We start from the raw sequence: 12,477 nt of genomic DNA, 5'->3' as shown, positions 1-12,477 counted from the left end.
ACAGAACCGCATGCTATAACTGTCTGTGTCTATTTTAGAACTATATCTTAAGCCAGCTGCTTGTTTTAGGACTATAGGGAAGCACAATTCATTGATTTTCAATGGTGTGTGATTCTTGCCATTACTTGGTAGATGTGGAAATACAGCCACTTAGAGTTTAAATTCATTCAATTTTATTCTATTCAACTTTTAACCTGAGCTTCATTTGTAACACATCAAGAATTAATGAAGGTACTATTCTTCTATCTTGAGCTACAGTATTTTCAAAAACAAAGTCGGGGAAACTGAATAATGTTGAATTTGTAATGAATGAAGAATAAAAATGATGTTAGCCTCCAGGGCATGTTTTCTCATTATAATTATTTTACACAACCAGACATGAATGACCGCTAGATGGAAATGTACTTATTTCACTCCAGCACAAAGCAGTTTTAGATACTTGTGTCACTTCAGAAATTCAAACTCAAAATGCCTCACATGAAGCAGCAGATAAGGAGACTGGGTGTCCCTGTCACAGTGAATGAGAATAAAGGGGTATTAAGAAATGGAAAAGGTTTCTGACCATAAAAGAGCAACAGCAACAGTGGCAGCAAAATGGCTCTTAAAACAAAATAGCAGTGTTCCACTAAACAACAGCCATGTAGTTAATAATTCAGCGAGCATAAAAGTCAGTTTGAGAGAAGGTTTTCTAATATTCATGTGACATGATAGCCAAGACAGGAACTCTGGCTCTCACTGGGCACAGTGTTATTCATACTGTGAGGCACCACCGTGTTTTGTAATTCATAGCTTTGGTTTTCAGGCCAAGCGAGGACACATCTAGACCAACCCTGAGCTTCAGCAGCTAACTCAATAATTCAAGAAGACGTGTTTTCAGCTGCTAAACTGATGTTAGTCTAATATTTAAAGATAATCCATTCATTAGTTGTGAATTCCCCAAAACAACTCTCACTCAATGCCAGAAGAAGAAACCAAACTGACAACCTTCAGCAAGGAGATCCAGTTACATTCATTCATTCAATTATAAGCAAAAACTTTCTTTATTACCTGCTGTATATGTAATTGTAAGGTATCATGAAGGGCTAAAAGATCTTTGAAATTGCTTTGGACAAAACTTACACATAGTCTCAAACAGAAAAATATAGTTAAAAAGTCAACCACAAAAATAACTACAACTGGCCTTTACAGAAAACATGTGATGCCCAGTAATGTGTTGACCGTGGCTCTCTGAGAATACTTTCATATCAAGCTAAAAGCAGACTGACCTTCACTTAAGACAATCCAGACATTTGACAGAGAACCCATCTTTGTGTCATTTCATACTGTGGATATTATGTGCTATTCTCTCATTGGGGGCCATGTTGGAGACAAGTGGTCTCATTTTTACATGTTATCCCTCTGATTCATTGTCCTCTATATCCATATATAAAATCAATCAATCAAGCAAGTAGATCCACACAATGACTGCTGATATCTTCGCACGAATGATGTTTTCTTCATCTTATGTTTTCTTCTTCTCATTTCATTGCCCATACTGCCCATTTTATTGTTTTCTAGCAGCACCTACGGCACACCTCATGAGTTTCAGTATTCATTTTGTTTTCCCTCATAAAGTTTGTGCTGGGAGTTTTTATAAGTCAGCGAGACCTTAGGATGGTGGTGCCAGTTGAGCTGGGTTAGATAAGTTAAGTGGTTTGCTATTCATCCACTTTACTTTAGCATAAGCCAGCACTCTGATACTGAATCATTTTACTATGTGGTAGTTGTGACATTTATAAAGATGTAATTCTCTGCCAAGAAAAATTGACACCGCAGAGCTAGTCCTTTATGGATTACGGTCTCTAAAGGTTACACCTGATAACATAATGGCTTCAGACTGTATGAAGTGTTAGTAAATCACTGGTATGGGACAACCACATTTCCACAAAACACTTTTGTATAGTACGCTTTAAACCTGTAGCTACACAATATTTTCTGGGTGGGTTGGGGAAGGCTTAGATACACATAATTGGTAGAGAGTTTGGGGGCTTTCCCCCAAATAAAGAAAATTCAATTTCATATCATTTCAGACCATAATTATTAACACATCTATGTACAAAAAGTTGGAATACCCAGAGCAGATAATAAATAATCAACACTCAAAACGTTTTGTGATAAAACTTTCTAAAGACGTCCACTGGGGACTACCTACAACCATTAGTTTGTCCATAAGGTGGTCTTGATGTTCTCCACATTGATTTAATATCTGTTCGGTATAGGTGGTGCCCAAAACAGTTTGGGTGCTGCACCTAAGCCTTGTAATGGCACGGAAAACCCTGCTAAAATGTACCTAAACCCCTAGATCTGTTTTGTGTTTCCCCCACTGACAGTACTCTTAAATATCAGCTTGGTTGTTACTGTGGCTTTGGGGCCAACCACCCTTAACTTTGTCCAGCAGTTGGGAAACAACTGGCCACCAAGACATTTCTGGTCTGGAGAAGCTGCAGCATTTAGAATTGTGTTTCTGCTGGTATCACCATGGTAACGTTTGCCAATGGAATTGCAAAAACATCCATTCTAATGTGTAAGGAACTAAACTGAACTGGGCTTATCTTGACTGCTTGTTGGAAACGTGGCTATACTGGCCAGAAAATAAATACTTGAGAGCCCCACATATCCACAAACAATATAATGAGAGGGCCACAGTACATGTATGTGGATAGACCTAATAGATACTTGCAATACTCCGTATATAAAAAAGGTCCTTACAGTCAACAGTGTCTTTCAGGAGGGGATGAAGGAGGCCTCTTGGTGATCCATGGTGTAGGTTCAGCCTGGGAGATTGAAAACAACTTGAATGAATGAATAGACCTGCCATAGGTGCAAAAATAACAAAAACTTTGTCTACTGTTACCCTAGCTACATTTAATACTTGTTTAGAACTAGTGTCTGACAACAGAGCAAGTAGTAGTTCTGCAAGTAAGCAGAAAAAAGTAAAATTACTATGGCTGATTTACATATACGGTTGCAACAGTTTGAGATTTTCATAGTACATAACTACACAAAAAAAAATCATGTTTTTACAGTATTACACAACTATTATTATCAGTTACAGTGACCCTTAAAGAGCCAAAAGAAATTATTATATTTTCCCAAAATACTATGTCATATCTTTTTTAATAACACTAATACAGTAGAATTCAATACTGTAGAAGCAAACGTGCATGGTATGATAACTGCAAATTACAGTGAATACTGTGAAATTGGTATACTGCTGCAACCCTTGCTGATATTCAAGCATAGACCCCTTCACCACAAACATGTCTGTCCACCAACCATCTCCTCATGAGAAACCTCATTAATGCCTGACTGGCGTAATTAAAAATGGGCTAATCACCTTCTGTCCCCATCAGTCGGAACCTCTGGTCTGTTGGTAAAAAGCTCCAAGAGAGTGAAGCCTCGCCCCAGGGCATGCTGGGAGCCGTCTGGCCTGGGTGACAAGGACACAAGCTCCAGAACCACTGCTGTGCTGGGCAACCGCAGAGACGTATGAAAGTACAGGACCTACAGGACCACATAACACAAGGAGTGAAGAAAGACATCAATCTTACAAAATGCCCCGTGGATTTTATCCAATACCCCTGTCAGTCATCTAGACCCAAAAAACATTGAATTACAATTCAGCAATTTAATGTGAATAAGCACTCTATGTTCTCTAGTTTCACAAGGAGCTCACAAAGAATTACAATTGATAAACATTATTAGACTGCAATTTGACTGAATGTTATAAACAGGCAGGTACAGGAAGAAAAAGAGGCATCCCTGCAATACAGTATTCCGGGAACACTGTGAGATCTTTGTCATGTACTTTTGGGATGGATTTAACGACCTGCCAAAGAACATGGAGGACTTGCGTCCACTTGAAAGTGGGGCTAGACCCTCCTTTTCAAACTGTTCTTTGTCCAGTTGTTTGATTGACAGCTTCCACACAAACCCCTTTTTTGTAAAATGTACAAGTACAGATACACTTTTTATTAAAGTGTTTGTGACTTTTAAAGACAGACTAAAGGATCCCCCAATATATTTAACATGACAAGACAATAATGAGTAAATACTTGTCAAGCAAAGGATTTCAATTAATTTAATAAACAAATGTATCTTCCTACTGTAAGTACCAGAATCCAGCCACAGCTGGTAAGCAGAGGATCATGTCTTCTAATGACATTAGAGAAATGACAGTATTTCCCTCACTTTTTCTCTACACTTTGTATGGGCTGTCAAGGGGCATGAGAGAGTAAACATCAGACAGAAAGAATGAAGATCAAGATGAGTTATATGCCATGTCCTGTAAAAATGGCCAATAAACTGTATGTTGACAATCACTTTGGGGAAATGAGACATTGGTGTCAGTCTCCATATGCCAAGTCTCAAACAGGAATGAGCCAAACATCCAGGGCTGACAAGAATACCTGATTGGTGAGGATGTGACATCAAAACTCTCACATTCAAGAGGCGGGTATGTCCCTCTGGTTAGGAGACTCTTTAGGATTATGTGGGGGGTTTGACCTCGCTATTTTTACACTAGTTCAGAGGAAAACAGAGTCTTTTGGGAGCCTGTTTGTAGTCCATGCCAGGTAGATGCAATTGTTTACAGACTGTAATCTGCCATTCAAAATGGAAATAATAGCCTTCCTACAGCAGAGCCACACTGATTTACATGCACACAGGCCTTGAATATGATAAAGAGACCCACAAATTCTCTGTGATCCATTGGTCCCCGAGCACAATAAAGCCTGTTATTTTTCAAAACCATAAAGAAGAACATGTCAGTGTCAACCGAAAAAACGGCATGAGTAGACGTGAGCTACCTTGAAATACAGAGTCAATTTCACCCAGCCCACTGTGGCAGAGCCTGCTCATCTTTAGACCCAGCTATCAGCCACTGCAGAGACGTATATTCAAATTCAAAACCCCGGAGGCATTCCTATTTCGGCCACATCAGTCTTTTATCTCCTTGCACGGTGAGTTTAAATTACTAGTTTTCCACATACAAACATTGCTGAATACAAATGGAAAACGTGGGAGGAGGAAGATACTCGTCAAGCCCTAGTTTGATTTATTTATTTGTGTGTTTGCTTGTTTTCACATATTCATTGGACTATGCCTTGCCGACAAGGGTGTTGAGATTCACAACACAGGCAACAAACTGGTGCATCTGCTAAGATTAAAGTGATGATGATTCAACATTAACAACTTATCGTGCAAAGCTTTGTCAACAAGGGCCAATGAGACAGAATGGGGTGAGTAACAATAACTGGTAAGTGAACATAGATGCCCTGAATTTGTGAGGATATTTTCACTGCAGAGATTTCAAGTGAAGGTTTGAGAGGAAGTAATTTCACAAATCTTAATACGTTGCTCGAATCTGACTAATTGACTAATGGTAATGCCCATTTTCTCAAGTACTTAGCATTTATTCTGTGTGTTTGCTGAGCTGGAATTTATACGGATATTGTTGCAGCAGCAAACACTGACTGAGCTGAGAAAGTAAAAATATCCCCCATCCCAAGATGCATTTCATTCAATATTCATGGCCTGAACATTTTACCTTCAGTCTGTTTATTTATTAATTAAATCCCTCCAACTTTAACTACTAAATCAAAGCCCAATCTTTGAAAGAACTTCTATTGAACCTATACTACATCAGTTGTGTTGGGGGTGGGAGAGTTTAGGTGTGGAGTCCATCTTTTCTATCATGTTTTCCCAAGTTCCCTCCCCCTGTGATAATGTGGCTTTTGCATTGTGGTCAAAGACGTAGTCCCCAGCCTCAGATCAATTCAAACATGGACACTGTTCATGACGGATTTCCAATTCAAAGGTAGAATTCCTTTTTCATCTGCCTCGCTGCTTTGATACACCTCCAAATTGATTCAGTTCCAATCGCAGGAAAAAATAAATAAATAAACACCCTGTCCCCACAGAGCAAAAATCTCCCTTACTCAATTCGTAATATTCAGGTTTTCAAAGGATGTTGTCGATACTTGAGAAAACAGACGTGGCTGATTATGAATATTTTGAGACAAACAAGCTGAGCTAAGGATGAAATAAAGTCAACTGTTGTGAATGCTTCAATATGTCTGATATACATAAGCTCATTTGTACAGCATGCTTTCATATCTTTTTCCAATACAAATTCACAGCTGGACACTTCTTATCTGACCTGTTGTTGCTGTGTTGTTGAAGCGTGATGGTGCTTCGTCTTCCACCAACTGTATTGACTGAGTTGGTTGCCATAGTCAACAAACTGCCTCAAATGTGCAGTTATGCAAAAGTCAGGAAGACCAAAGGAAATATTATCTTCAGCTTTGCTGTGTTAACTGCTACATGTTCTTACTCTTGATCTGAAAAAAATACACCTGAGTTCGCTCATCCATAAAGCTTTGCTGCGATCATGCACTGCTATGAAGGCAATTCTTCCCTTCCTATGTTAATCCGAAGTTCAGCATAAAGTAGTAAAACATTCCAGTCTTGTACTAGTGACTTATTTTATTTTTATTTCTGTTTGAGGATTCTTTGCATTTATTATCCAGCAATTATAGAGAGACAGCAGGAAAAGAGGGAGAGGGAGACAGGGAAAGACATGTAATAAAGGTCTCTGGCTGGATTTGAAAAGATTTGAACCAGAAACATTGAGTTTAAATGCAGCACCCTGAAACACGTTTTTGGAACTGCCATTTTCAAACAGTCACTTCTCTCACTGGTCGTCACACCTAAACCATGCCCATACCTGCCAGTAGTTTCTCGAAAGTCATCTAGTCATTTTTATTTTGTGTATACAAGTAAAACCAGAAAAAAAAGAAAAAAAATGAAAAAAGACGAAGAAAAGATTGAGCCTCAAGTAACTTGTGATTAAAATATGTATTCTCCAGAACTTTACATTAAGACGTTACAATATCTTGCTCCTTGCCAACGCCACAGGAGCACTGGGATATGTCACTGAGAAAACAGCTTGCATCGGCAGCAATGCCAGGCGTGGCATATGTCGGACCTAATGAGAGGTTATATTAGGCAGCGACTGTCAACAAACCAGTAATCGATTCTCACAGGGGTAAATATCCACCCCCACCCACAACTTGAGTAAAGAGAGGCGAACAGCAATGGGGTGACATTAAAACATCATCAGCACAGAGGCATGTAGCTTGAAGTCACTGTCGCTACCAACAGCCAGCCTGTCTGCAGCTGCTGGAGGTTTTGCCGAGACTCCTTTGTGGGTAACAGAGAGCTTAAGTATGACAGGAAAGAGGCAAATTATAGCGTGAGGGCGCAATGTTGTGAGAGGTTAGGCTAGAGTAGAAAAGAGAGAGCAAGGGCGATATAAAGAGAAGATTGTGATGGTGATTATTGCTGCATTGAATTACAATTCAACACATTCAACACATTTGTGCAAGTGTATCTAACCTGACACATTTCTTGACAAACTGTATGCAAGCATGTTGATTGGGGACTGTCTAAACCAATTGACTTGACAATAACTGGACATTAGTACACCTACAGCTAAGCAAGTTACTATTATACCGGATTCAAGTGTGGCTCATTCAGGCGAAATTGATGCAATACCTTGAATCGTTTTAGATCCGTAAACTGGTTGCATTCTCTATGACAGCAGGTGAGAAATGTATCATGTTAAAAATGATGGAATGGACTTAAATCAAACTGCCCTTGAGACAAAAAATTAGGTAGAGTGTGAGGGAGGACATTTTTGGACAAATTCTACAAGCTTTGCCAGACAACGATAATTGTATTGGGCCTGGGTGATAGTGTTGGGCTGGTCGGACATGTTATCAATGGAGATCTGCTTTATTAAAGGACATGTATAGTAATTATTTGATCATACTGTCTGATGTCTTGCATAAAAATAATGGAGAAAAAGTTCATTTATAAAATACAGTATCCTGTTTTTTTATACTTCGTTTGGCAGCTGTTTTAGTATTATACTAAACCATGTCTGCACTAAAGCTGTCTTAATGTCTACTGAGAGGTAATACAAATAATCTGTTTCACAGCATTAATCAATAACTTGCTTTCGGAAAATATTTTTAAAAACTTCTGTAATAGCTTCATAGAGTCCTATTACTGGCTGTCAGTGCTAACCAAGCAATTATGAACCTCTCATAGTGCTTTCAGAGTGTAAGAGCTGAGGCTAATTCTTCCTGCTCTCTCGAGGTGGTCATTCAACTGCTCGACTTGTGGGAAACTGGGCGAGCACTGAAGGGGGGGAATCACAAGCATTGTACGAAACAAAGAGGCTGCAAATGGGCACTGGTTTTGCATAGGGAGGTCCAGAGCAACTGGAGTGTAATTGACAGGGCCCTGTTGTTTGACCCCTGGAGGCTTCCCAAAAGAAAAGCAAACAGGGCATTTCCATTTAGCCAACACGCTGGCTGGGAGGCTGGGAGCACTAGTGTCTGCTACCTGGGATTAAATAATAAGCCAGCTCCACATGTCTGCATGCTTGTATTAACTATTCACCTGTTATGCATGTAACTGTGTGAGAGCATCTGTACCTAAGATGAATATATGCAGACATCATACAGCGTAGAAAAAAGCACATACATACACAATCAGGCTTTAATAAATTAAACAAGTGAACATATAACTGTGAGCTCCTCCTATAACTACTACAGTTTTGGATACCATATGCCTTCACCCTGGGAGTTTGGAACGTCGTTAAAGGCAAAAACTCAAAGTCATAGCTCAGATCATGAAGTCCTAAGAAGCTAAACTGAGCACGCACATGCACTCAGGAAAATTCTTGGCTGTAATGCTCTGATACTAGTTTTGGCAGCATAGCAAACGCCTTGAAGTGGAGGGAAGGAGAGAGAGAGAGGGAAGAAAAGGGACAGGAAGAGAGAGAGAGAGATACAGTAAGTCATTTGACAGGCACAGGACCAGCGGGTATCAGCATCACAAATCCTCTTGGTGTGAAATTCTACGACCGGCATAGGAGGAGATGAGAGATGGTAGTGTGGATGATAGAGAGGCAGAGAAAAATGAAGTGCAGGAGGCTCCAGGCATCCTTAGTGTCAATAATGTCATGGGATCACAGATAGGACTGAGTATGCATACTGTATGTGTGACATTTGAATCGAATAGATGAGAAGTTTCAACAAATTTTGGACCTTATGTGAAACTAACCCGTGGAAAGCCTGCCCAAAACAGACCTGATCCAAAAAGAAAACAGAACGTCAGAAGCAGTTTGAATGAGACTGGAGAATAATTCATCCCCAACTGAGAGAAAACCCTGGCAGCAGCATCAGCCACCAACTAATGATCAGAATAATGTAAAGTCAACGAAACAAAATCCAAAAATAGGTCCCAATTATCTGAGAAAAATTTGGACCAGGCCAAATTCAGACCTCTGAATCACTGCCACCAACTCCAATGTTTTATGCGATTCAGGTCTGCTGCTGTGCTCATCAGAGCTTTATAGTTGGGATTAAGAATGGGAGCATCATTGTCCTGTGCCAGACCCAGAAAAATAGCAACCAATAAATTGCCACAACAAATGGTAATTGAAAAAAAAGAGTGTATTGGACTGACGCAGCCAAAGTGGTTGCTGTAGGCACGAAATAAGAACTCTGGAATAAACACTTTCTTTGACCGGCATGAAAAATGTTAAACTAACTGCTCCATAGCAACTGTTTCTTTGTCATCTCAAGAGATGTCAACAGGACAGTTATGTCAGACATTACTACTTAAAACGCTTCACATAAACACAATGCCAGACTAATTAATGCAGTTACAAAATGGCAGTTAGTCCAATTATCAGGCTACTCTGCAGGCCGGTCGAGTCTGAGTTACTAGGAACCAAGACACCTCTTCCACCAAATTAGCTCTGGTTCTTCAACCTGATCCATTCAGGATTCTTAGAACCTTGGTGCTATAATGAGAACCAGCCGACATTTTCATCAGTTTTGAGCAAAATCATTGTAAGCATGGATGCATCATCAACAGAGGACATTGCACAACACACAACAGATACAAACAGAAGTAGCAAGATGGCAGATTGGATTGATTATCTGCAAGCTTCTGTTCTGTTTTTGCAGCTATTTGTATTATCCCACAGAATGCATGGAGCAACTATTAAAGATAACGAAATGTAGAAGACTATAATGTGCAAGACGAATGGCCTACTTACGTCATCACAGTTTACATTTCAGGTCAAGGAAAAACCTGTTATTTTTTTCGTTCTAGTTAAGAAAAAACTTTTTGTGTTCCAAACCAACACACTGCTGAACCCTGATGTACTGTGTAAGGATGGCCATTCTGCAGACTGCGGAGATGTTGAAGTGAAGGAGGCAGCTAGTGAAAGCCCTATGCATGACAAGTGAAAAAAGAACAAGCATTGTAATGGAGCTGATTGAGAAGTTGGAGGCAGAAAGGGTGTTATTTTCTATCACCTGAGTGACTGGTGCAAGGAACAAAAGAGAATTGGGTTGTATTAATGAAGGCAGGGAATGCTGTGTCCCCTGAGGTGTGCAACGTGGCTGGGGGAAAAAAATAAATAAAAAAATAAAAAGTGGTTTGATATAAAAGTTTATGTCATAAGGACAAAACAGAGAGGGAAAAAAGAAAAAGAACAGGTGGAGGACAGAGAAAAGCTGATTTATCAGCCAAAGATGAAAGGACAGCAGCAATTACTGGAGAAACAGCCCAATTATGTGGAATCCCTCCAAGGAATGAGGGTGACAGTGATGCGATTTCTATCCAGCAAGGACTTTCATCGAGCAGTGACTCTCATTTTTCAAAAATGTCCTTCTGAGGCTATTTTAGACTACAGAGAATGGCTAGTGAAGCTATTTTGAAGTGACCAACCCTTTATTTTCATTGTAGAGTAGGATGAAAACTGAACCTCATTACTTTTCAGATACTGACCGAATGTGTCCAACTGATAACTGTCAAGCTGGTTTACTTATTGTTTGATTTCATAGTTCCTGGCTTCAGTCACAGTTTCTGATGATGACCAGCCTGAGTAGGTATCAGCCACCATTAAAGGTCCAGTGTGTATAATGTGGAGCGAACTATTGGAAGAAATGGAAAATAATATTCACAATGATGTTTTCACTAGTGTGAAGTTCACCTGAAACTAAGAATCATTGTGATTTCGTCATCTTAGAATGAGCCGTTTCTAAAGAGGGAGTGTGTCTTCCTTCACTGAATCCACCATGTTGAACCAACATGTTTCTACAGTGGCCCAGAACGGACAAACCAAGCACTGGCTCTAGAGAGGGCCTTTCACATTTTGCACATTTTTAGCAGCCAGCAAAGATTATCCTATGTGCTTCGAAGAGGATAATAAATTGTACGTGTATAGTCTGCCAGCGTGTTCCTTTTGAGTAAGGTGTGATGGAAATAGATTATTGATACATTTTAAAATCCCTGCAGAACTGCGTCCATAAGCAAAGTGAAAACAGATTCATCGTGCATGAAAGTACATGAAAACTGCTGACTAGCTTTCTGTAGCTTTCAACCACATCTCATGGTCTTTTCAAGCCAAATGGCCTAATGTTCACTGTAGAGCACAAAATTCCTCATCTCTCATTCTGACTGAATGAAGTCTTGTCTGAAGTCCAATCTATTTTGGTACACTGGCTAAATGTCCACTTTGTCGCAGCACTAGATCTATGACTATCAAGGCTGACCATCTTGCTACACTGCAGCAGCATCAATTACACATCAATGGCACATCAATGGCACACACTCCTGGGTATTTAATTTATCTTTTGAGTCTTTTGCCTCCACTTGTCCCCATGAACTACCTCTAAATCATGAGCTACTCAGTGGCTTTGTAGCTCATGATTTGAGTCTTTTCAATGTCAAGCCAAGAAGCAAAAACATAAGTCAAGATCCAGCAGAAAAACGACCTTCATGTCATATCAGTGAAAAGCTTAAACTGTGAAGCAGCAAAGCCAAGTGTTGTGTATACATCAAGAAAAAATATTTGCTTTATTGTTAGTTTTGTTACCAGGTAAGTTGCTTGATGATTGGTGATAAGTGGTGAAAAAATACTGTGTACAAAATTGACATTTTGGCTTGAGGATGATGTTGGGGAAGGTTCACCAGAATCTTCAGGTAACATTCTCTAAAGACCATGAATATCATCAGCACAATACATTTCAAGCTAAGCTGGGAAGTAGTTTTCCAAAGGGACAACTTCAGACAAAACTCATCATCCTCAGACCACACAGCAAGTGTAGCAAAAGTTCACAAATCCATTGTGTATTTGAATACAAATGCCACTTGTCTAAAAACACATTATCTGAGAGAAACAGCAAACCATCTCTCTCGATACAATAAAGGGAAGACAGAAACTGACAAAGATGGATAATGGCTCCGAACTGACTCGGGTATAACAGATGAATCTGAAAAAGGTCCTGAAAGTGGGGGGAATTTCGAGTCTGAGTTACATGAGTCCTGACAGGTTATGTGCCCTGGATC

General features: G+C 39.7%; 1 protein-coding gene across 1 annotated transcript in view; it reads right to left on the bottom strand.

The window, feature by feature from the left end:
* The window catches only part of nphp4 (nephronophthisis 4), a 165,990-nt gene that overhangs the window by 139,552 nt on the left and 13,961 nt on the right, over nt 1-12,477 (bottom strand). Inside the window, exons 3-4 of the mRNA XM_084367532.1 lie at nt 3,377-3,543; nt 2,749-2,813 (exon numbers count right to left, since the gene is read on the bottom strand). Coding sequence (XP_084223658.1) covers nt 2,749-2,813; nt 3,377-3,543 — 232 coding nt within the window. The remainder of the gene's footprint in view (nt 1-2,748; nt 2,814-3,376; nt 3,544-12,477) is intronic.

Source organism: Pagrus pagrus (assembly GCF_965226575.1).
Source record: "Pagrus pagrus genome assembly, chromosome: 11".
Taxonomy (NCBI): domain Eukaryota; kingdom Metazoa; phylum Chordata; class Actinopteri; order Spariformes; family Sparidae; genus Pagrus; species Pagrus pagrus.
Note: the sequence above shows the minus strand (reverse complement) of the source record. Positions and strands in the feature narration are given on the sequence as shown.